Source organism: Cucurbita pepo, chromosome LG04, assembly GCF_002806865.2.
Source record: "Cucurbita pepo subsp. pepo cultivar mu-cu-16 chromosome LG04, ASM280686v2, whole genome shotgun sequence".
In the NCBI taxonomy this organism is placed as follows: domain Eukaryota; kingdom Viridiplantae; phylum Streptophyta; class Magnoliopsida; order Cucurbitales; family Cucurbitaceae; genus Cucurbita; species Cucurbita pepo.
This window is the reverse complement of record NC_036641.1, coordinates 1938782-1963778: the sequence shown is the minus strand read 5'-3', so window position 1 is coordinate 1963778 and position 24997 is coordinate 1938782. Positions and strand designations below refer to the sequence as shown.

At 35.6% G+C, this 24997-nt stretch overlaps 3 protein-coding genes across 7 annotated transcripts in view; 2 read left to right on the top strand and 1 right to left on the bottom strand.

Moving 5' to 3' along the window:
- The window catches only part of LOC111793066 (glutamate--tRNA ligase, cytoplasmic-like), a 5287-nt gene extending 1595 nt beyond the window's left edge, over positions 1-3692 (top strand). Inside the window, exons 2-6 of the mRNA XM_023674777.1 lie at positions 9-105; positions 247-400; positions 665-1785; positions 2123-2590; positions 3151-3692. Coding sequence (XP_023530545.1) covers positions 9-105; positions 247-400; positions 665-1785; positions 2123-2590; positions 3151-3369 — 2059 coding nt within the window. The 3' untranslated portion in view covers positions 3370-3692. The remainder of the gene's footprint in view (positions 1-8; positions 106-246; positions 401-664; positions 1786-2122; positions 2591-3150) is intronic.
- LOC111793067 (germin-like protein 5-1) lies at positions 3500-4629 on the bottom strand. Its single transcript, XM_023674778.1, has 2 exons — positions 4312-4629; positions 3500-4228 (listed from the first exon to the last, which is right to left on the bottom strand). The coding sequence occupies exons 1-2, from the start codon at positions 4418-4420 to the stop codon at positions 3690-3692; spliced, it is 648 nt and encodes a 215-aa protein (XP_023530546.1). The 5' UTR covers positions 4421-4629; the 3' UTR covers positions 3500-3689.
- A 4137-nt stretch (positions 4630-8766) lies between these two features.
- On the top strand, positions 8767-23688 carry LOC111793779 (putative membrane-bound O-acyltransferase C24H6.01c). 5 transcript variants are annotated; one of them, XR_002814975.1, is made up of 22 exons: positions 8767-8873; positions 8968-9056; positions 9189-9370; positions 9459-9517; positions 9634-9815; positions 9926-9974; positions 10952-11055; positions 11171-11235; positions 11728-11798; positions 17207-17266; positions 17373-17486; positions 18075-18199; positions 18282-18333; positions 21011-21073; positions 21282-21391; positions 21477-21569; positions 21665-21746; positions 22505-22582; positions 22852-22927; positions 23060-23109; positions 23229-23339; positions 23568-23688. XR_002814975.1 is itself a non-coding variant. In XM_023675814.1 (21 exons), the coding sequence occupies exons 3-21, from the start codon at positions 9238-9240 to the stop codon at positions 23268-23270; spliced, it is 1608 nt and encodes a 535-aa protein (XP_023531582.1). In that variant the 5' UTR covers positions 8767-8873; positions 8968-9056; positions 9189-9237; the 3' UTR covers positions 23271-23651. The 5 variants fall into 5 exon arrangements, 4 of the variants coding, with proteins under 4 accessions (XP_023531582.1, XP_023531583.1, XP_023531584.1 ...); XM_023675814.1 differs by having other exon boundaries at positions 23229-23651; XM_023675815.1 differs by having other exon boundaries at positions 9173-9370; positions 23229-23651.
- Positions 23689-24997: the final 1309 nt, after the last annotated feature.

The following is a 24997-nucleotide window of genomic DNA, read 5'->3' as shown; positions in this document are numbered from 1 at the left end:
TGTTGTAGGCTGAAGTTGCATGGAACGTCTGTGCTTCTACGTTATATTGGTCGAGTTGCCAACATTCCTAATTTCTATGGACAGAATGCATACGAGTCCAGTCAGGTAAGTTGAAAAATAAATGCAATAACATCTTAATGTTTATTCTTTTGTATGGCTTGCTATTTATTTATTTTCATGATTGTGTATGGGCTAACTTCTGATAATTGAACTTCCTTCATATCAATGCACGGATTTTAACCCCAGATTGACGAATGGCTAGAGTATGCTCCTATCCTTTCGTCTGGTTCTGCATTTGAGAGTGCATGCAGTTATGTTGATAAGTACTTGGAAAAATGCACATTTCTTGTTGGTCATTCTTTGTCAGTTGCAGATGTAGCTGTCTGGTCTGGTTTAGCAGGTAATTTTTTTTTTTCAATAAAGAAAATAAATCTTCTGCTTAATCTTTTTCTTCATCACAATGCCTATCTTGAGACAGAGAGAGAAAAAAAAGATAAGATGCCATGCCGTGTTTGTTTATTTAAGTTTATCATAATGTTCCTTGTTTTCAATCCACAGGCCTACTTATACAAGGACACGCATATACACAGGCACACTCATAACAAATATTTATCGAATGAGAGAGAGTTGACTTATTGATACTATGATATTGTATTCTTTACAGGAACTGGGCAACGGTGGGAAAGCTTGAGAAAGTCAAAGAAGTACCCAAATCTTCAACGGTGGTTTAATTCACTCTTAGCAGAATATTGTGTTGACTTGGATGATGTCTTAACTACATATGTTGGCAAAAGAGGCGGAAAGTCTTCAGGAGCAAAATTGAAGGATCAACAGGGTCTCAGTCAAAAGACAAATAGTGTCAGTCAGGACACCTCTGATAAGGGGAAACAGGGAAGCAGATCTACATTTGAAGTTGATCTTCCAAATGCGGAGTTTGGGAAGGTGCGTTTGCGTTTTGCACCTGAGCCTAGTGGATATCTTCACATTGGGCACTCAAAAGCAGCATTGTTGAATCAGTATTTTGCCCAGCGGTACAATGGTGAAGTCATTATCAGGTTTGATGATACAAATCCAGCTAAAGAAAGTAATGAGTTTGTAGAAAATCTTCTGAAAGACATTGAAACACTGGGTATAAAGTATGAAACTGTCACATATACTTCAGATTACTTCCCTCAATTAATGGAAATGGCTGAAAACTTAATTCGTCAGGGTAAAGCATATGTTGATGATACTCCACGTGAGCAGATGCAAAAAGAACGAATGGAAGGCATTGAATCAAAACATAGAAGCAATAGTCCTGAAGAGAATCTTAGGTTATGGAAGGAGATGATATTAGGAACTGAGAAGGGTTTACTTTGCTGTCTTCGTGGAAAACTTGATATGCAGGATCCTAACAAATCCCTTAGAGATCCAGTGTATTACCGTTGTAATCCTATTCCCCACCATCGGATTGGTTCCAAGTATAAGATATACCCAACTTATGATTTTTGCTGTCCGTTTGTTGATTCTATTGAAGGCATTACACATGCACTTCGGTCCAGCGAATACCATGACCGCAATGCCCAGTACTACCGAATCCAGGAAGATATGGGTCTAAGAAAGGTTCATATATATGAATTTAGCCGGTTGAACCTGGTGTATACACTTCTCAGCAAGCGTAAGCTTTTATGGTTTGTTCAAAATGGGAAGGTTGATGGGTGGGATGATCCCCGTTTTCCAACAGTACAAGGAATTGTTCGAAGAGGTTTAAAAATTGAAGCTTTAATACAGTTTATCCTTGAACAGGTGCGACAATTTTTGGGTTTTAAATAAAATCCTTTAGTTGGTGTTTATTCCAAAGTCAGTTATAAGTCTTGGTCTAATACTGCCAAAAGCTGGAATTCACTTGCAATAGCTTAAAAGCATTTTTTCCGTCATAGCCCCAGTGAGCGCTATAAATTTGTCATTGAACACTTGGTTTTTAGTTCTATAAAAGATGAGAGTACTTCATAATGATCCTTATATAGCACCAGTAAATGATAGATATCATGCTCGTTTCATTTTTTTTAAGGTTGGAAACTAGGATTCCATGATATGCATCTTTATGAAAGCTGCTCTCATATATTTCTTTTCTTTATTTCAGGGGGCATCAAAAAATCTCAACCTTATGGAGTGGGATAAACTATGGACCATTAATAAAAAGATTATAGATCCTGTGTGTCCCAGACATACTGCTGTTGTAGAAGAGCGACGTGTGTTATTTACCCTTGATAATGGTCCAGAAAAACCATTCGTCCGAGTAATACCAAAGCATAAAAAATATGAAGCTGCTGGTGAAAAATCTACAACTTTCACAAAGGGGATATTGATTGACCAAGTGGATGCGCAATGTATCAAGGTGGATGAAGAAATCACCTTAATGGACTGGGGTAATGCAATAGTAAAACGCATCGAGAAGGACCAAGATGGATTTGTCACACAGATGTCCGGAATTTTACATCTCGAAGGTTCTGTAAAGACCACAAAGTTGAAGGCCACTTGGCTGCCAGATATAAACGAACTAGTCACCCTCTCGCTTATGGAGTTTGATTATCTAATCACAAAAAAGAAGGTATGGACAGTCATTATTTGGTATCATAAGCAATTTTCTTATGTTAAATGATGCGAGTTAGTTTCATTGGTTTGATTGTGATATTATATTCTCTCTTTCCTGTTGGTTTTGAAACTCTGAAGGATAGATGTGACTTAAGTCTAAAACTATGCATACACGCATTGAGATTTTTGTGTTGTTTTCAGAAGTCAGATTGCAACTTTCATCACTTGCTTCTCTAGTGATGAGTAGGTTGGATCATATATATGTGCAAGTAGGCAAGCCAGTTTGCGAAGTATGAACGAAGTCGAACAATGTTCTATACTAAACAATATTATTCAGTATGAAAGATAAACGGGTTTGTACATCAAGGATTTATGAAATTAGATGTTAACCCGAGCTGTGTTACATGGGTAGAAATTCTCGGCGAACCTCGTCATACAAGGAATATGCACATGACTGTTTGTCTCTTGTAACAATTCGTGGGGTGCGACTTTTTGTTGCTTATTATTGTTCTTATCTTGTTAGGAAAGTGGCTCTAGAAGCTAATGATTTTAGCCTCTTTTAACTTGCATTTGCAGCTCGACGAAGGAGAGGATTTTCTTGATGCATTAAATCCATGCACGAAAAAGGAGACAGTTGCTCTGGGGGATTCAAACATGCGAAATCTAAAGCGTGGAGACATATTGCAGTTAGAGAGGAAGGGATATTTCAGATGCGATGTTCCATATGTCAGGCCATCGAAACCGATAGTCCTATTCGCAATCCCAGATGGCAGGCAACAGGCATGTTTGAAGTAAAATCTCTACCAATTTCGTCAGAGTCATTGTTTGATATCTATGCATAACTCTTTTTTCCCATATTCTGGTGTCTTAGATGGCAATAGATTTCCATTTGGCCTATCAAATACAGATTATAGGGCTTGAGAAATTTCAGAATGACTTATAACAGCTTTATTTTACTCTCTAGAACATGTGTTTACTGCGTTCAAGTATGGGATTCAGAGTAGAATAGAACACATATCAAACGAACATTGATATCTTTAGGATTAGCACAAGTATGTTGAAAGAAACATGCATTGAAATTACAGTGTTTATCTGAATGAAGCCTTAGTTTTTGTTTACTTTTTGGGAGCAAAGCGAGACTTGATTTTCTCTATCTCCTTAGTACCAACTTGGAAAGCCTTGGTGAGTACGTTGTCCGGCACTGAAGGAGTTGCCGCAAATAGAGTGGCAGCAAGAGACTGAGTTCCTGGTAATTGGCTATTGAATGCTGCAATCACTGCAGCAGCTTCCTTCCCATTGTTCTTCTGGAAGTGAACCAATCCCTTTGGGAAAACAAATATTTCTCCCTTCTTGATGGACTTAGATATCAACACATTGCCTGTAGTGATGAACCCAACGTCTAGCTGTCCTTCGAGAACAAACACAACCTCGGTGGCACGTGGGTGTGTGTGAGGTGGATTGAGGCCACCAGGGGCATAGTCGATACGAGCAAGAGACACTCCTAGAGTGTTAAGACCTGGGATTTTTTGTACATTGGCTCCAGTAACCACTGCGCCTGATGTAGTGTTGGTGAGACCGGGTTTGGCAAGTCCATCGAAGAAGAAGTCGGTGGCAGATACATTCGTCTTGCATACAAACCCATTCACTTTAGTCCCTGCCAAAATTAGCCATTGTAGAGTCGAGACTAGAGTTGAAGTAAAGTAAATGATATATAGAAAGAGTTGAAGTTGGAAATACCAGAAGCGAGATCGGCGACGCAAATATCTTGAAGTAAGTCGGTATCTGCAGCACAAGATGTGGCGATGACAGCAAAGACGAGGACGGAAATGGCAGCGATGTAGGCCATGGATTATCGTGTTGGGTGATAAAAGAAGGGGGAAATGAGAGGGGGTTATATATGATATGAATTGGGTAATATAAAATGAGTATCAAACATGGGAGGTCTTTAGGGTAAAGCAAATTGGTTTGAGAGTGAAGGAAGACTAAATGAAGACAATTACGGCATAGCTTCCATTGATGGCAACTTTTGGGTTATTTCTTTACGCACAATACATGGCCTCTCAATTCATTTATGGTTATTAACACTGCAAAAACTTCCTTTCAATACAAACTAAACTGCCAGCCCTTTAACAATATTTCACCAGCTTTAATTATTATTATTTTTTTCTTATTTTTTTACAAGGTTTCATGTCATGACCCAAATACTCCTCCACCTCGACCGACAGCCTACGAACACCTGAAAAAAGAAAAAGGGAAATGAGTGAGTATATAAATATACACAGTAAGCAATCTACTTGTAAATTCTCATCGCAATCTACTTGTAAATTCTCATCGTATCCTTAATCCAATAGGTATCTATGAGCTATACTCTAGGCTCTAGGAAGTTCGTGTAACGATCCAAAATTTTCTACTTAATTTAAGGTCGCTACTTATACGTATCATAAACATTGAAGGCTGAAGACTTCATTTAAATTCCATAAAACATAACCTTTACCTTAAAACACAATCATGGTCTTACGTGTTTCGAAAACATCTTTAAAACGACACAACAAAAGACTAAATAAAATAAATAAGCATTTAAGTTAAAAACATTCTATTCTAGCCTAAGTCTAAGAAAATAAATACCACTATCCTATGCATGTGTCATGGTCTCGAGTTGCGATGCCTTCGTCAGTCGTACAGGAATGTCTTGCCTTAACCTGAAAAATGTATAGCACATAGCTTGAGTATTTAAATAAATACTCAGTAAGTGACTCCACTATTGGGGTTAAATGCAAGAACATGTGAATGCAATGTCGGGACCTATCTTTCAATCTGTCTTCCTACGGTACTGTCCTAACGGGTAATTTGGACGTGTATCATATACTCTACACACAGCCCATACATGCGAGTATGGGCTCACCAGTTAGTTCGCACACCGCTAGGCCACTTTCCTTGTCTAGCGAGCATACTCTGGGAGCTCCTTAGGCCGGACACCCATTAGAATTAGTCACCGTCACAGCAGCACTATGCAAACATAACAATCGTTGTCCTGCCATTGGATGTACACGTTCGTACCTTTGTGATGGAATAGGGGTATCCCCCAAATGCATGAGCACACATAATGAAGGTCCCCAATATTTCTACTTTTATCATTAATGAATATAACCCCGCTATCATCTTTCATGCTTAACATGTCATTTCTCATTTTCAGTCTACGTATCATACATAATCCTAACGGGTTACATTTCATTTCATTTGTCGTGATATCATGTCTTTCATAACATGCTGCATATATCCAATTTAGAAAACATAACATAATGCTCCATGCTTTTAACATGTCATTTCATAAACATGCAATTCATACAACAATTACCTCAATGGTCACACAAAACAATCTAAACATGACTCATCACATCACAATATATCGTATCATAAACATTGAATATCGTAAACACTTCGTGGTCATATCGTTCCCTAACTTATCATAGCCTTAATGTTCTTATACCTATCACAGTCATATCGTTACGTGAACGTACCTTAGTCATATCATTATAGGAACGTATCCTAATGCTATCGTTCTATCAATCTAGCACAAACCTATCCCTTTCTACCCATAACCTAACCGTATTCTTTCATCAATCTCTCCTATCCATAGCACTCCGGTATGTAACCTAACCTTAACGTTTCATGAACATATCTTACTCCTATCGTCATATTTCGTCTTGTGCATCCTTCTCGTATCCTATCTCAAACCTATCCTTGAACACATCCTACCATAATTATTATTATACAATTCACATATTATAACATAACATAAACATAATATAAGCATACCGATTAACAGGTAATTCACACATATCAGTATATATGACACGTGCAGAACCACAGGCACGTGTCAACATCAAATATAACCATGCCGATAGTAAGACCACTTACCTGACTAGCTTAAGTCGTTGTCATGAATATATCTTTAATGAAAGTTTGATTCCGGCCTTTGAAATCCGAGTCAACCTATGTGAGCCCATGACATCAGTTTCAAGTTTGAAATCTACAAAATTATTTCTCTAATTTACATAGGTCCATGGTTAAAAGTCTTGAAATGTTATACGTCTATAATTATATTTTTATTAAAAATCTTATTTTACATGGTTACTGTCATATAAAAGAAGTAGATACAGCTATTTCAAGTTATTATGAGCTTTATTATTCACTGTATTTACCTCTCTCTCTCTCTGTTTAGTTTGTGGTTTTTAATTCCTTAATCTTCTATTTTTTTTTTTATTGGTTGCTTTTTAATTCTATTCTCATGTATTCCAAATTTGGAGTGATATCTGTTTTCAAATCTTCCTTATGTCAATGTTTACTATTCACAAATTTTCTTAGGCCATTCTATTTTTAATCCATTCATTTGGCTACTTTAGTCTAATATTACTAATCTTCCTTATCTCACTGTTTACTGTTCACAAATTTTAGCTATTCTATTTTTAATCCATTCATTTGGCTATTGATATAAATTTAATTTAATATTACTAACCTGTGATGGGCTAGAATTAGTATAAATGATTGACATTTAGTTTCTAACTCAAAGCTAAACCATTGTAATAATTCAAGGTTTCTAAAAAAATAGGATAAAAGAAAATGAAGATTTAATATATATCTTATTGATCAGATATATCTTCAAGTAAATCTCAGATGAATCTCTGTACTTTTTTTCTCAAGTAAATCTGACCATTATTGTTTTTTGTTTCTTTTTGCATTAACTGTTACTTTCATGAGCTAAGGAGAGATAATTGTGGAAAGGGAGGAGAGGTTAGTCGAGAGAAGGGGAAAGATTGTTTTATTATTATTATTATTATTATTTTAACTATTTTTTTAATAATTTTTTTTATTAGTTTATTTATTTATTTATTTTTGGCCTATTACTGCGTCTATAACTACCAAGCATCTGGGTGCCTCAAAGTTTTGAGTTGTATTTTAGCTGCTCACGATCCCAGCTGGGTTCAAAGGAGGTGGTTCACCTTCTTTGGCATTGCGGACCGGCCGAGCAACAAACCCCATCTCTGAGTGAACTACTTTCTTTTTTTCTTAGACTTAGGTAGCTTGCTTTGCCAAAGCAATATGTAACCGGTGTCTTTGGTCGAGGTGCTACCTCATAAAACTCTCTCTAGTCAGGACAATATGGTGTGTGCTAGCATGCTCTTGTCATCCATGTGAGGTTAGTTGGTGAAACCTTGCCCACATGACCATCTAGTCACTCAAGGTCAGGGAGTGACCACCCTGTGTTCTCCACCTACTAAGACTACCCGTGTAATCCTACGTCCCCTCTCCAGACGAATCTGTTGTGTAGGGTAATCCATCTGAACTGTCGGCATTGGTACCATAGTGGAAAGAAAAGTGGAAGATTTGTGGGCATCGTACCCGCTATAACACCTTGAAAGCTACCTTTATCATTCTTGGATGCCATGGAGGTCTACTAGGTTATTAGGGTCGTCTAGGCAACTTAAAACTCGTCTCTTGTTTCTAGGACTTCTAGGACCAACTCCTCGAGCCAATCCACTCTTTAAGATACTGTGACACAAAAATAATCAATTATATCACAAATTTTCAAACATTTATCTAAACACTGACTTACTTTTTCGAGAGGACGAGTCTAATTCATCTATAATTAAAAAATTATGGGATATTTCAAATCATTTTCATCCATTTCTATGATTTTCATAATTTTTTTCTTCTAAATTTTCAATGGAAATAGTTCAATATATATATATATATATATAAAAGTAGATAAATTTAAAGTATTTTATTATAATTTTGTCATTCATATTACTTAATTTGAATATTATATATCAAAACACTTAAAATTATATTTATAGTTTATATGTTGAATTTTTTATTTCATAAATTATTAAAATTTAATTTTGATTCTAATAAATTTAAAATATAAATTAAATATTTAATTAAATATAAAATTTAATTTTGCATTTCAACTCAATAAACCTTCCATTTTTTTTTTTTACTAACTATATTAGTTTTAAAAATTGTTAAATAGATAGACCAATTATTAGATACAATTAAAATTTATAGCTAATAAAAATTTATTTCTTTATTTTTTAAATCTTTGGATACAGAATTAAAAATATAATTAAAAAAATTAAAAAAAAAATTAATAAACAAAATAGCAAAATTTTAAAATCATACCCACAAATTTAAATTTATTAAAAAAAAGAGAAAAGAACTGTTTGACTGTCGTAAGGAGGAGCAATCTTGATTTCGAGTATCAGAGAATTCACCTGACGTCCAATCTTTTCTTCTCCTAGGTATGATTTGCTTCTGCTTTTCTCAATTTTATCATTTCAATCTGTCATTCTTCTCCCCAAATTTGTCTAATTTGGATGCTTTTCTCCGATTCAGGCGGCAGAATGCTGCATCTGCAGGAAGAAGACAGTCTCAATGATTCAGACGCTCCCTGCGCATGTAGCTGTAGTTTCTAACTCCTGAAGGTATTGGAGACGCACCTCCTTTTTCAATTATTGGTTAAATATGAGTGCCTATGAACAGATCTTCCCTTTTCCGTTGCTGGGTTGTGTTTGTGAATGGTGGTTAAGAAAAGCAATAGTTTGCATTTGATTTAGGGGAGCTGCAGGACTGCTGCGTTATCTGGCTTTGGTTTGCGGTTCTGAAATGAACAACATGACTCAACACAACACTAACAAAATAGTGAGTAGTTGGAGGAGACGAGAGCTGGGATTTCTGATTCTCTATGCGTTATCTTTTTACTTCTTTATCATCCGCCGTTCCCTTCATCTTTCACGAGGTACTCCTTTCGTTTGTTTTAGAATTTCATATTCTTCCTTGTTCTGCTAAATTTCATTGAATTATGCCATGCATTTTTTGAGCAACAGATCACTATGTCAAACTCTATGGCTTGCGCTCTGGTTGGATCTTTCCTCCTCGTCTAAATGTGTGCATTTTCTTTCCTTTTCTATCGCTTTGTTGTTGTTTTTATGTTTGTTTAACTAGGTGTTTATAACCCTGGAAGGAGTGAAGCCTTGTGTTGTTTTAAAATTTTCTCTGTAGGATTTATCAGATGCCCAGTGGAGAAACTTTCGAGGAAATCTGCCCATTCTAACCACTGTTTTCCTAATTTACGCTTTGGTGGCAAATACTTTGAGATCCGTGTTTCTTCTAAGGGCTAAGGGAATGTCAATTGTCTGGCTTATACTTTCTTTCACTTACCTTTTCTACCTCCATCAAGCTTGGTATGTCCTCGAGTTAGAGACAATCTTGATGATACTGTTTATGCATCGAACTTTTTTTCTTTGAAAATACTGACCACATATACCTACATGTTTGTCCCTCCTTTATGCAGTATCATATTCATCATCTCAATTGCCTTGCTCAATTTTCTTCTTGTTAAGGTTCATGCTGCTCCCTATTTATGTTATCGCTCGTTACACATGCAATTCTTTTAGATTCATTTCGAATCATGTTGCAACTTGCAACAAGATGTTAATGTGATTATTTAGTATGTAGGTGCATAACGATTCACTGAATACATTATGATGTAATTATGCTTGGTGAGCTGGTGTGGTTAGGTTTAAGTTATGATATTGATCGATAGCTATGAACTATGATATGGTTTTTATTACTTTGTAATGTCTCTTTTTCAACTCTAAAAGGCATGGGGAGAAAAAGCTGTTGCTTAATCTCTTTTGCCTAGTTTGAGTCAGAAGTCGGAGCTTTAGTGGTTAAAAGAAGAGGATGAAAACTCATACTTCTTCCATAGTTGGGGTTCTCAAAGAAAAAGTAGGAGTTGTATATCCTCTTTAGAGACTGAAGATGGTTAGTTCTCACCACAGAATGTGAAAAAGAAAATGAAATGGTTGACTCTTTTTCTAAATTATAAAATCAGACAGCTGAGCATCATTATGCGATGGAGGACTTGAATTGATCCCCACTATCTTATCACTATTTTGTCATGCTATGTAATATCCCTTCATAATTGCTTGCTTACTAATTTAGATGTAAAGAATGCTTCACTTTGAAGAGGCTTTGTTATAAGCTATTACATGGATCTACATTAGAGAACAGAGGTTGTTGATTGGCCACGTGCTTCTTTTATTATTTTTATTATTTTAAAGAATGACTATGCTTATTAAGTAGTATATTTGAGGAATAATGTGCAAACGAAACAACTAAATGAGTTTTTTTTTTTTTTTTGTTTGTCATGCATGTCAGTACCTTTTTATCATATTGATTTATTTTCTCTATAAAAGCCACTTTTGCTATTTTGTAGACTTCCTCTTCATGATTGGTGATAGTTATGTTTGTCATAGGTGATTTCATGGATGTGATAGTGATCTTTGCCTATTATCCTTCGTTGAACTTCATGCAGGTTTTTGCTCGAACAAAGTTCTTTTTATATCTACTCTGGACTTTCAACTTATTTTTCCTTCTTAGTAATCGTGTATTTGAAGGTTATTCGTTCTCTGCAATTGGGTGAGTTCTGTTATTTATAATATGAAGCACATTTCAATGAGTTGTTGAATAAGTTGTTTTCTAAAATGTGCGTACTACTACTTCCTTACATTTTGTTTTTTCTTATCATGCATAGACTACGGTGGTCATACTTGGACAACTTTCGAGGAACATTTAGGTGGCACATTTGCTTTAACTTTGGTAATTTCTTATCCTTTAGTCTCTGGTTATGGACCTATATCTGTGGTTCCATCCTGGTTGATACATGGAAATCATTTATTTTGTAAACTTGACCTCATAAGTGTCACATGATTGTGGATTTTCAGTTAAGAGTTACCTCTACTCTATTTGGGAACTGGTAATATTTGTGCACATGATCAGGTTTTGGTATGATATGAAATATAGCATGTCTCTTGGATTCTAAGATGATCACTTGATGTCTGTATTGAAGTGTCCATGATCAATCATGAAGTAATTAGATAAGTTCTCTATATGGAAAATCATTGGTTGATTTTGAGTGGCCAATCTTTCTTGTTATAAATTTGGAAAAATAAATGGTTAGTCACAGCAAAGATCTATAGAATTGTTCATTCTCTTTTGATTTGTTCAAGAAATTTTTTCTTTCTGTAGCAAACTAAGGAAATGAATATTCATCTGTTTTTTTATGTTTTTTTTTTTATTTGGTTCCAACAGTTGTCTTGCGCATGATAAGCTTTGGATATGACTACCACTGGGCACATGACCATTCTCATTTTGATCAGAAGGTATATTTGCATTCATTCTTGTTAATGGGAATTAACCTTTTTGTATACTTCATTTATCATTGTAGTTTGTTTTCTATGAACGATGTTGCTTTGTTATTATTACTGAAATCAACTATCATCTATATATTAAAACTACTAATTTTACGGGCTCAGAACACGTAGACACATCTCCATGTTTTTGTACAATGTTTCTCATTTCTCACTCATGGAGAGGAAAATGTAGAAGATGACAACACAAATCATCTTCAATGCATCTGCAACTTTTCTTCACGAAATATCAGTTCAGTTTAGGCATCATCAATTTTCCATTCTAGGTCATAGTTACAGTGTGGGTATGTTATTCTTTCCCGTTGTTTATTTATTATATCATTCCATTCATAGTTAGGAATGTCATGTCATTCATTAAAGCGAAGTCATGATTGTGTCTACTTGGTCACCACCTACTTGGGAGTTTTAGTTCCTCTGGGATTCCTTTTATAGTTAGATTAGTTTGGAGGGTATATAAAATATATTACAATTTATAAATAATGGATTCAACCAAATAAATACTTTTATTGTTTAAAAATATATTACCAAACATATTTTTTTAAAAAATTTAATTTGAGACCCTGTTTCTAACTCTTTTGTCAAACACATTTGAAAATATTGGAAACGTGAAATACAACTTTGTTTTTCATTGAATTCCTTATTCAAATCACTAACCAACAGTCCTTTATTTTCATGGATCATGATCTTTGGTTTAGGCAATCTTCCATCTAACCCATTGTTATGGTTTATTTCAAATTGAACGGGTGTTCTAGGGTATGAAGATCAGTGGTAGATAATCTCGATTCTAGAGGGAGTTTAATTGTGATATACTTCTCATTTTTTTGTTTATCCTAGTTATGGATATGCCTAGTAATCGTATTGATGGGGGTAAATAAAGGAGTATAGCAAGCAACATTTTGTAATCAATACTACTAGGAGCAACGTTGTGTAATGCATTGAGGTTTTGGAGTTATGGACTTAGCATTTGGAATTTTTATAAGGCTCAAGTCTCCTCCTCTAAGTTGATTTGGGGGAACACCTTCCTTCATATATGATTGTGCCCTTTGGATGTTTCTACTTGATTGTCTACATGCCATTGGGAGAGTGGTGGAAATTTGACAGGAATGCCATTAGAAGTGAATTAGGAGTACTATAAGGGTGTATTAGTAAATATTAGGGAGTTAGTTTTGGTATTTGGTTATAAATGGAGGGAGTGGGAAATGAGTAATCTAAACATTAATTTCTTTGGTCTTAACCTTGAGTGTCCTCATAGGGAGGGTCCCAATACCTCATATTACTGGGTTATCTTGTAGTTCTTATCTTTTATATTGTAATATATTGTGGTTGTGTTCTGGGTCATATCAATTGATATCAAAGTAGTTCAGTTCTGACTGGGAGTTGGAAGAATTGAGTGCAAAATTAAATGAAGCAATGTTGAAGCTTTTACACAAAGGAATGGACCAAATGAAGAATCAATTGGATGAACAAATGAACTTGAGGTTCCGATCTTTATGGAATACAATGGCACTTAGTTTTGGAGAACATAGAGAGGATATTGCAGCAATCAAAAGGACTAGACTTGCTAAGAAAAAGATTCTGAGAAGGTTACTAAAGAATAAAGAATCATTAGAACCCTTAAAGGAGGAACAAAGATAGAGAGAAGAAGAAATCAATGAAAAAAAATGATCAAAATTGTTTTAGGAAGAATGAGGTCGTACATATGCGAAGGAGAGGAGACATAGGACAAACAAAAAAAATATGGCTGATGGAAAATGCTGATGAAGTATTGGGGAGCCTGATCGATTATGTACTGGCATTCAAAAACATGCACAGAGGAACTTGAAAGCAGTTCGAGATGAATGAGCAGGGATGGCTCAGGAGACTCGTCGGCAACAAAAAATTTCTAGAAAGGTATGTCCAACAAGAGATCACCAGTGATGGCTTCTATGGATGAGATGATAAGTCGGAGGACACGTTGGGGCAAGAATCAAGTAGAGGTGATAGATGATACGTAGGGTTCCATATGACGATGGATAAAATGGATGTGAAAGTAAGATCAACCCTAACCACGTTGGCCAATCATCTTTAAATGGGTTGGATATAAATGAAGTTGTTGAAGCCCATTTGATTGCAAAGGTTTAGACATTGAGTTGTTTCACGATAGGGAGGGTCCCAGTAGCTCAAATTACTTGGGTTATCTTATAGTTCTCTTATGTTTTATATCACAATATATTGTGGTTCAATTTTGGTTCATATCAAAATCGAGCAGATACATCCCTAATATAAAACCTATTAGTACTATTAGCAGGAAGCTGCCATGAAACGTTTGTTGATGTTGGCATGGGAATCATTTAAAGGAAGAAGGGCCTTCGTCTTTTTGTTGGGTTGTAAAGACAAAGGTGGGTGGTGCTCATTTAAAGAGGCGTTAAGAAGCTTTCTTACTAAAGAGGTGTGCTTTCAATATAGAGAGTAGGGTTTAACAGCAAGTCTTCCTAAGTTGTTCTCCACATTGGCACAAACAGTGATAGCATGATGGTGGAAGTTGAAAGGGGATTGAGCTTGCAGTTTGGGGAGAACGTTAATGTGTGGTGCTTCTGTGGTAATTTGGTAGTAGACCTTTGGTGTTCAAGTAAGCCAACTTGAAGAGGTGTGGTGGGCCTAGCACTTTGGTTGGCTCAATTGAGACATGTGGGGAGGTTTTATCTGGAGATGTGGTATTGTTAAAGGTGGATCAGGAGGAAGAAAGGATTTGGAGCTCTCAGGTTGTGACTCTAGATTTGGAGACTTCAGGACCTAATTTCATTTATTCCACTCTTGATGTGTTAGTTGAGTGAGTTACTAAGATGAGTCTTTTCTCTCTTCATCATAATGAGTAGTGACGAAAAAAGGGTGACTTAGCTTCCTTCTTTGAGGAAGAAGAGGGTTGTTGGGGAAATAAGGCTGTTGGGTTGGTTCAAGTTGAGGAGGTGTTAGTGACAAATTGAGGATGGATGAGGATGTAGAGTGGTTTGAGTCTTCAGAAGTAGTGGCTAATACCAATGTCGGTGAGACATGCTCGGGTTAAATGGCCAAGCGTGCCCTCCTTCTGCAAATTTTGTTCCTTCTCGATTGAGGCAAAGCAAGGGGGAAATTTATTCTTCTTACCCAATTCCTTTCTTTTCAAATTCGTCCGTGCTTTCGTTAATCCAACTATTTTAGGGATGGGTTTGTCTTTTCCATTCTGTCTTGTCCTTTTTGTAATTTTCTAGGGTGGAACCGTGTCTATCACCTTTCCGAGCCCTACAAGGGGTTGATGGTTGGACAATGTTCCTTCTTTTATATCATCGGGTGCTGAGTTTTGTGTAGGGGTCCTTTGGGAGTCAATGGATTGTTATTGGGTAATTCAAGCCCCAACTTTTATTGCTTTGGAGTGCTTGTTTCGGGAGATGTTAAGGAGAGCATGGTTCGATTGATTTCTCTTTTGCATAATGTGGGTATGCACATTGTGTCCATAGAGGAGGCCCAACCTATTACGATTATTCGGAAAGAGCAACTGAAGGGTTGAGGTAAGAAAAAGAAAAATAGAAAGAGAGAGAGAATCTTGAGTGTGGGGTTAATTATGAAAGAATGAAGGCGTTGGGCATTGGGGATGCTAAAGGTTCTTGATGGAATTTTTGTCTTGGAATGTTAAAGGGCTTGGGGGTAGGTGGATAAAAGAGGTTGGTCTAGGAGTGTTGTTGTGGGAGACTGTTTGTGGAGTGGGTGGGGTTGGAGTGTGTAAGGGCATCAATGAGAATTTGGTTTTATGGGATGGTCAAGCGTTGAAAGTCTTGAAACGGTTTGGGGTTTGTTCACTATTTTAGTGGCTTTTGAGTTTCCCAATATGAGGGTGGGTACCCTCCACGAAGGAAAGGAAGGAGTTATGGGAGGAGTTTGGTGGCCTTTTTGGGTTATGTGAGGGTTGTTGGTTTTGGCAGGGGACTTCAATGTGGTTAGATACCTTTCGAAGATGTCTAGTGGGGTCGAGGAACTAGTCCCATGGAACATTTCCACAGACTCATTGAGGATTGTGACCTCATAGATCCCTCATTGGCGAATGACAAGTTTACTTGGACTAGTTTGCGGGATGGAATGGTAAAGTGTAGGTTAGGTAGGTTTCTCTTTTCTAGGGCTTGGATGGAGTTCTTCCCGGCATTGGGCTAAGGCTTACTTCTGATCATTGGCCTGTTGGCCTCAGTTTTGGTAGCCTTATGTGGGGTTCATGCTCATTTAGATTTGAGAATATGTTGTTGTCCCACCCTTCCTTTAAGACGTCCTTGGCTTCATGGAATGTGAGGGTTGATGGAAGATGCGAGGGTTTTTGCTTCCTTGGGATGTTAAGAAGTCTTAAAGGTGTTCTAAAGGATTGGAATCTTTCTGTTTTTGATCTTAGGAGAGAAGTCAGAGATTGTGGAAAAGTTAAGGATTCTTGATGGTTTGGAGGAGGATGGGGTTTTGACCAAGGAAAAAATTGAGGAGCGGGTTTCTTTGTAAGGGGAGTTTGAGACCATTATTAAAAGGGAGGATACAAGACTGAGACATAAATCAAAAGTGAAGTGGGCTAAGGATGGAGATGAAAAGTCTTATTTTTTCCATAATTGGGTTAGAGAAAGACGGAATAAAAATGGGACTGACTTCTTGAAAAAGGACAGTAGAGTGGTGTTAGGGGAAAGTGGAGAGATTGAGGAGATTTTTTTTCATCTCTAATCTTTATGCCCCTCCCCCCTGTGGATGGGTTAGTGTGGAATCATATTGTGGTCTGTGAGAGGGAGGTTTCGAGCCCTTTTTTGTATGGTTTGGCTCCTCAGGTGTGGGCTGTGTTTCCATATGCCCATGCTTCTTTTGCATTCTTTCCTTTCTTTTCAATTAAAGCGTGGTTTCTTATAAAAGAAAATGTTAAATTGTTATTTACTTTCAGCAGGCTATTTCAAGGTAGGTTCTTTGGATGATGAATATTATTTTTTGGATTGTGCGTGCATTTTCTTCATTGTTTTAAAATTTATGATTGAGGAAAAACAGGAGAAATTTTGAAGGATAAGTTTGATTATCTTCTGTTTGCACGAAAGTGAATACCCTATGTGTACGCTAGATTTAGTTTCTTCTTTTGCAAGATTGTGGTGGATGAAGTTATTTTCTGGACTTTTTGTTCAATTTCTCATCATATCTCCTCTTTTGATTATGTGTTCTTTTTAGTAGTTGATCTTATCATTCTTAAAAATAACCAAATAAGTGATGGTATCTGATTTGAATTTTCTACAAAGGGTCGATTATGTTTATTATGCCTTTAGCTCTTCTTAAAGAAAATGAATTTATTGGCCAAAAAAGAGAACTTTTTCTAATTGTGTAGATTCATGTGATTGCAGAAGCATAGTCAACGTTGTCAAGTTTGTAAATCAGGAAGAACTTGCTACCAACTTTTACAGGTTATTTGATGCTTACTAAGGATTGAAATATAACTTTATATGTTACTGAATCCTTAAAATGAATGTGGGCTTTGTCTGATACTTGCAAATACTTTATCTTACCCAGGAGAGAGGTGTCCAAGATGACAAATTTACATTTACCTTATACCTCTGCTACTTGGTCTATGCGCCTCTTTATCTTGCTGGGCCAATTGTGAGCTTTAATGCATTTGCCTCGCAGGTCTGCCTTCTTGTTTGAATACTTCTGATTTTATTTTAACCTTCTCCTCCCATTTGCAATTCTGGTTCTGGTTCGTTTGTTTTATTTTTTTATTTCTTAATTTCCACTCTGAGATGCTCTACGATGGAAGTAAATTTATTGCCTTCTCTGCTGATTGTTGTCTTGGCCACTGTTACTCCAGGGTTAAACAAATAGGTTTCTTCTTCAAACTCTAGTATGGCTTTTAGAATATCAATAATTGTTCGGATGGGGTTCTACCTTTGTAGCATTTCATTTAATCAATGAAATTGTTTCCTATTAAAAAAAAAGGAATATCAATAGTTGTTTTTACTTTTCTTTGGGATGATGTTGTTTTCTTTTTGTCTGTTTGGACTGTCATGTCTAAAGAATTTTGGATACTTTTAATCGGGTGGGGATCCCATTAACTTCCCAGTTTTTTCTATTGAAAGCTTGCTCCCGTTTCTTATTATTAAAAAAAAAAAAAACAAAAATTAGAATTGTTTTTACTGTAAGAGTGTCCAACTTCATGGACTTATTGTTGTTTATTAATTATTATTCAATCGACTGAAACTCATTATTTTCTTGTAGATAGACGTGCCTCAGAATAACTATAAACTTAGAGACTTGGCTTGGTATGGTTTACGTTGGACATTCTGCTTTTTCCTAATGGAAGTAATGACGCATCTATTTCGTTACAATGCCTTAGCTATCAGGTGAATTATGTACAAACAGAGGTGTTTGGAGCTCCTTTTTCTATTTGCACATTGTAGTAACTTGATTTAACTTCCTTTTTAGTGGTTTGTGGAAACAGTTATCACCACTGGACGTGTTCATCATCGGATATGGGGTAAGATCACAATTCAAATGATTATCTTAATGGAAACTCTACAGCTTGCATTTCTTATTTGTAAATTCAGTAGCAATTCACACTATACACGCTAGGAAGTATGTATGATGGATCTTTTATGAGTTACATCTGAGATGTTATAAAGATTAGATTATCACTAATTTGTTAAACTCTAATTGGATGATAGTGAGTACGTATGTCAAATAATAAACCACAAGTAACAACCTATATTATTTTTGTTTTTTTTGTTTTTTGTTTGTGGAAATATGACTTTACTGCTCATTTCATTGTTTCCTTTTACTTTGCGTTGCAACAAGTGATATATGGCTATGTGAATGTTGTAGTCCTAGAAGCTGATCAACATTATGATAACAGTTTGTAGCCTATGGATATTCCGCTGTTGTAGAATTGGCTGTCGTCACTGTTTTGAACAAAGCAAAAGTACCTCAGTCCTAGGTGAGGCATGGATCATGAACTTGGCTAACTTGTCAAATTGCCTCCCAAGGCACATGCCTAATATACCTATACACACTCTAAAGACTGGCTGCTGTTCGATTATATCATTAAAATTAGATTTAGTTTAGATTTGCAATTTGAATTAGGTTTGTTTCAGATTACGTTATTTGGTTTAGATTGTGTTATTAGATTTACTCTTGATTACTAAATAGGTCTTTTAGGTTTGTATTTTGATTATATAATTCAATTAATGCAATTTAAGCCATAGGTGTCTCTATTCTCTCTCCCTATGTTTAACATGGTATCCAAGCCCTAAAAGAAATTTCTAGCATTAGTGTTTGGGTGTTCCGACGTTCATACACTGTGGGTAGTTGTCTAGTCGGTGGTCTTTGATTTTGAATTTGTAGCCACGCATTTGATTTGCATGGGCTATGGTGTTTTACCTGGAGTTTGATCTTTGCGTTGGCTGAAGAAACCTGTTTATGCTTGGAGTTTGATTATTTAGTTGGCTAAAGAAACCTTTTTTGGGTTGTATGATTTCCACGGTGGGTTAGGAAAAAGGGAGTGGATCTTTCTTTTTGTGTTGTAGGCAGTGTGCTGTGGTGTGTGTTTGCCGACGGCGTTCCGTTGTTTATTTCACCAAGTATTTGGTATGTGTTTTCGGGCAAATTTTGGTGGATATGGAGGATGATAAAGATTATGGAGGTAGATGATGAAGATCTAGGAATTTGTATGGAAAAATTTGCATTGCCAAGAATCTGCAGCTGGAATTTGGCAATTGCATCGGCAATTGAGGTTTGCATTGGTATTGGTAATAATTTGCACCTGGTTTTGGCCATTTGGAGGAAGTCTTCTATAGAGAAATCCTATTATGGGTATTGGAGAGGAAAGAGCTCGTGAGATTTCATCTCATTCCATTTTAGTAGATCAACCAGTAACTAAGGATGAAAACTTCAAAATCACCAGTAACTAAGGATGAAAACTTCAAAATCACCGGTAACTAAGGATGAAAACTTCAAAATCACCGGTAACCAGTAACTTTAAGTGGGAGAGCCATGTAGGTGCGAGCAATCACCTCTCTGATTATGATTATAGTTTGCAAAACATTCCCCCGATTGTTGTTTCCTTTCCTAGTTGTGCTTTGTCAGAAATCAAAACAAAATTTTCAACAGTTTCTTGACTTCTATGATTTTGGTAGATGACTATTGGAAATGAAATATCAGATTTCATTAGTAGCCAACTATAAAGTTAATAACTTCTACTTTTTGTTGTACTAGGATTCTTTGCGATTGTTTACTCTCTTGTGGTTGTCGTTTTCCATACACTTGTATTTCATTCATCTTGGACCGCGTTGTAAACTTTATTGGTGGCTATTTCGTTGTCACAAGAAAGCCTTACACAGCTACCCATGGCATCTTAAGTATTTTAAAATAATTTTATGATTTTATCCCTAATAGTTTGTAGATCCCCAAATCCATTACCCTAAATGTAGCTTAAAACTTGATATAATCACCATTTTTTTTTGTAGTAAGCAGGTTTGGATATAGTACAATCATCTTTCTTACAAATGTATACAATTATCCTTTCTTACAGATGCATACAATCATCCTTTCTTACAAATGCATCTTTTCAAGAAAGAAGATATTGATTTCCACTCCCCTTTTCTTGAAGTCTTCTAATACTGAGTTTGCAATATAAAAAACCTTCTGAAATATGTGCAAAATATGCTTATGGCTTGATAAAAAGAAGTAATACAAAATCAATATATGAAGAGTTATTCTAAATTTGTGTGATTAAAAAAAGATGTTTTGATGCATATTAAACTTGTATGATTAAATTGAATAAACCATGTGCATTGCATGCAAGTCACATGATATGCACACAGCTATAGTTTGGATGTGTTACTTTTGGGATGTTTTTTGGAATTAGTTCTCATGCATTACTTTCAACCACTAATAAGATTTCTTCTAATTTCCTTCCAAAGTGGATATCTTATATCACTTCTCGTGTGTCCTTTTCTATAATGAAACTTTTTCGTTTCTTATGTAAGAAAATAATGCAATAAAACAATGTTGGAAATGAATACAAAATTGAACTGCGTTACCAATGTAAATGGCCCCAGAGTTACACTCTATGATACGTTTTCTCTAAGTTATATTCCTTGAATAATTGAGTGAAGTATTTAACACTCTTTATGTTCTGGAATTGTTTCTGTGTGAAGGTCTTAAATTTCATGTGGCTAAAGTTTTTGCTCATATGGCGTTACTTCCGCTACTGGTCCCTGGTATGTGACTTGTGTGCCTTTTGTGAAACTCTGTGATGTGATGTTTATGTTAGGACAGCAGATATCTTCGTATTTCCATAATAGAAAGATATTATATACTTTGAGGCTAAGCTTGTATTGTCCTTGGGATCATCCCCATCTCGGGACTAAATTTGCGTACTTATCTGTTTGTTTTGGTTTTAGTGAGTTCTTTATTGCATTATTGTAGATTTATGGCATTGATTCCCCAGAAAATATGCCGAAGTGTATCAATAATTGCTACGACTTGGAGGGCTTCTGGAAAAGTTGGCATGCTTCTTACAATAAATGGATTGTCAGGTGTAAACTTAGATCTTGAAACTAGATTTCTTTGGCTCTTCTAGTTCTTTATCTGACTGGAAAGTTCCTTGTCATGCCGTTTTAGGTACATGTACATTCCTCTTGGGGGATCGAAAAGGAAGGTGTTCAATGTGTGGATTGTATTCACATTTGTTGCAATTTGGCATGATTTAGAATGGTATATGGAGCTTTCATTTAATTATTCATAGTCCATTTAGTTATTAAGATGAAGCACAACTTATTCAATGCATGGTTAATATTCCATCGACGCAGGAAGCTCCTATGTTGGGCATGGTTGACATGTTTATTCTTTGTTCCTGAAATGGTTGTCAAGTCAGCAGTGAGTACGTTTAAGGTGATATTTCTTCTCTTTTAGTTCATTTATAGTGAATCACTGTATTAACCTCAATATTCTTTTGTTCTTTTCCTCATTTAGCCAAAAATCCATATTTACTATATGTAGGAGTTTTGGGTTTGTATTCTCTTCTTTAATATAAAAATCATCGAAGAGTACGTATGTGGGTGGGCCATGAGATACGGAGATATATACTAACCCATAAGCACGGAGAAAGGAAAACGGATAAAGAAAAAGACTTCATGTTATAGTGTACTGGACATGGTATTAAACCATAAATTCCTGGAATGTAACTCTTTTGAGACGTAGTTATTTCCTCCAAAATGAAAAGCTTTCTGGTGCAGATTTCCTTTTTACATGAATTGGTTGGGGCCATTCTCACTTTTTTTTAGCTCTACTAACCTATGGTGAATCAAGAATTTTATATTGGGTACAAACTCATAAAGATAATCTTGAATTTGTGGATATGTATTGATATTTGTTGATATATTTTGATACAAGTATGTTTAATTGGTAGTATCCCTGATTTTTCTTTATTGACACTTTAAATGACTAAAAGTTCCAAAAATATTTTTGATCATTTCTATTTATATTTAGTATCAAGAACAAATAAAATTAGTTTGTAATAATATATTTTGGAAGTTTTGAGCCCCTGAGCGTATAGTAAATCTGCCGCTACTACAAACTCTTTTTAAATATTGTTTCCTTCAAAATGAAAATATCTGAGCACCTCAAACTCTTATTGCTGATGTTATCAGGCTGAGAGTGCTGTGACAGAGTTTGTTTTCCGCGAACTTAGTGCGATTGCTGGAGCCATCACAATCACATGTCTCATGGTATGCCCACTGCAGTCCTATTTTTAGTTCAACAGTGGGGTGGGGAATATAAACCTCTAACCTCTGGTCGAAGACGTGCCTTTCATGCTTAGATTGGCTTCTATGTGCATTTTTTATGTTATGTTACCAAGTGATTGATCACAAAGAGTATTTTTACAGAGTAGTCAGATGTGCGTTCTCTCAAGAAAAAGGGCTTTAAGGGCATTGAATACTGCATTTGCCCATGTCATAAGAAACATGGCCTACTAATAGTATCTTACTTTATGCAGGTTGCAAACCTAGTTGGGTATGTTATTGGACCATCAAGCATTAATTCTTTGGCATCTAGATTCCTGAACAAACAAGGTTCATTATTAGTACCATATAAGTTGAATCATATGTTCTTTCTCTCTTTTATCTACTGAACTAGTTACCTAATAGAAAAAAAAAAAGATCTTATGAAGCCATAATGACCGTACTAAGAACGAACTTTTACAGGACTTCCTGTTCTGGGCGGCATGTTTGTAACATTTTATGTGGGGACAAAGGTAATGATAGATATGCCTGCTCGTTCTTTTGACTTAAGTTTATCTACTATATCATTTGTAGTCTGGAATTCTGCTTAATCTTTTCTGGGTTTATCTGGCTTGATCTTTCTTTTTTGCAGCTCATGCTTCACATCCGTGATGCGGAACGGAAGAGGCAATAAGTGTTTTGACAAACTCTCTTGGCTGAAGAACAAGAGTTCAAGTCGAAACATCAACCATAGTGTCTACGCGTATGGTCTATTGTCATGCATATCAATTTGCAAATCATGTTCTTCTTGAGATGATATTCTTGTTTTCAAACTTTTATTGGCCACCATATTCAGCTCTGCAGAAAGGAACTACATCGTTTAGTGATCGGCCTTATATGCATCCTTATTTCTGTGAAAGATTAATTAGTACAAGTCCCTATTTTAGATGTCTTTCCACCAAGGGAGTTTACCATTTTCTTTTTTTTGCAGATTATAATGTACAAATGTTGCCATAACTTGGAGTTTAGGAACTTGAGGAATTTCATGGTTTCATAATATCTTAACTTCGACGAATTCCATTGCTTCACAATATCGATAACTTAGTTACTCAGATATTGGTATCGGTATGAAAATATTTGTATCGGTATCAGTAACTCAGATTTATAGATATATTGGCAGATGTTCCAAGAAAAATTATGGATGTAAAAAAAAAAATTGTTTTTTTTGAAATTTTTTAGCATGTTTTGTTTAGTCATAAATTAATGTTACAAACAAATATATCAATAATTAAAATCCAAATGTGCATCAATACAACAATATGATGTATTGAAGGTTGTAAAATAAAGTAAACTTGAATAATGTGTATAAATTTTTTTGGTCAATAAGTACATGATTAATAATTTAATAATAATGTGATGCCCTCATCCTCGTGTATTGGACCTGCATTAATAAATATGTAGGTTGGGTTGAGTTGGGTTAGATGGAAACATTTATTTAAATTAATTATTGGGTTAAGAAAAATTCAATCTAAACCATTCTATATTATATATTATAAATTTTATAGGTTATATGGGTTGTATAGATTTGTTTGAGGTTATTTAGAGAATTTATTCAATTTTTTATTTTTAATAAAAGCTAAAATATTAGCTTCTAAAACATTTTTTTTTTTAATTTGTAACTCAACTTTATAGTTAAAAATTATTTATTCACATATATACATATATGTATGTGTGTATATGTATGTATATACATCTATACCATGTACACATATATGTATACACATATGTACACATATATCTACATACCGCTCCTAAATAAATTTTTGTGACGCCGCAGTTAAATATAAAATGAAAATTCATTAAGGATGTAGTGTTGTTCGCATTTATTACAAATGAGGAATGGGGAATGGGTTTAGAATAACCAAAGTACAAATAACTCAAAATATAAAAGCAAATTGACATTCTGGAACGATTCTTCCTATGATCGCGTAGCTCTTGAACGATCCTTCACCTTGACCGACAGCCTGCAAACACTTGAAAAAGAAAGCGAAAAGGGGTGAGCATGAAACTACTCAATAAACAGCATACTTATAGGTTCTTGTCGCATCATTAACCTAAAGTTTCCACGGATTTTTCTTTAGGCTCTAAGAAGTTTGTGCCTATTTCCACGGCTATCTGAGCTTCTGAGTAGGTCTCGAAGTTCGAGCACTTCTCTTATGTGCTATTGACCGTATCGAGGTTTGGAAGCTGTTTACTGGGTTTTAGCGTCACAAATCTCTTGGATGGTAAATCTCATCTCGAGGTGAACCAACTTTCTTTTCTCATGCTTAGTACGCTTACATAGTTCCAGCAATCAACATTCATTATCCTAGTTTGAGGCGCGACCATATAACATTTCATAAGATAGTATAACATCGCGTT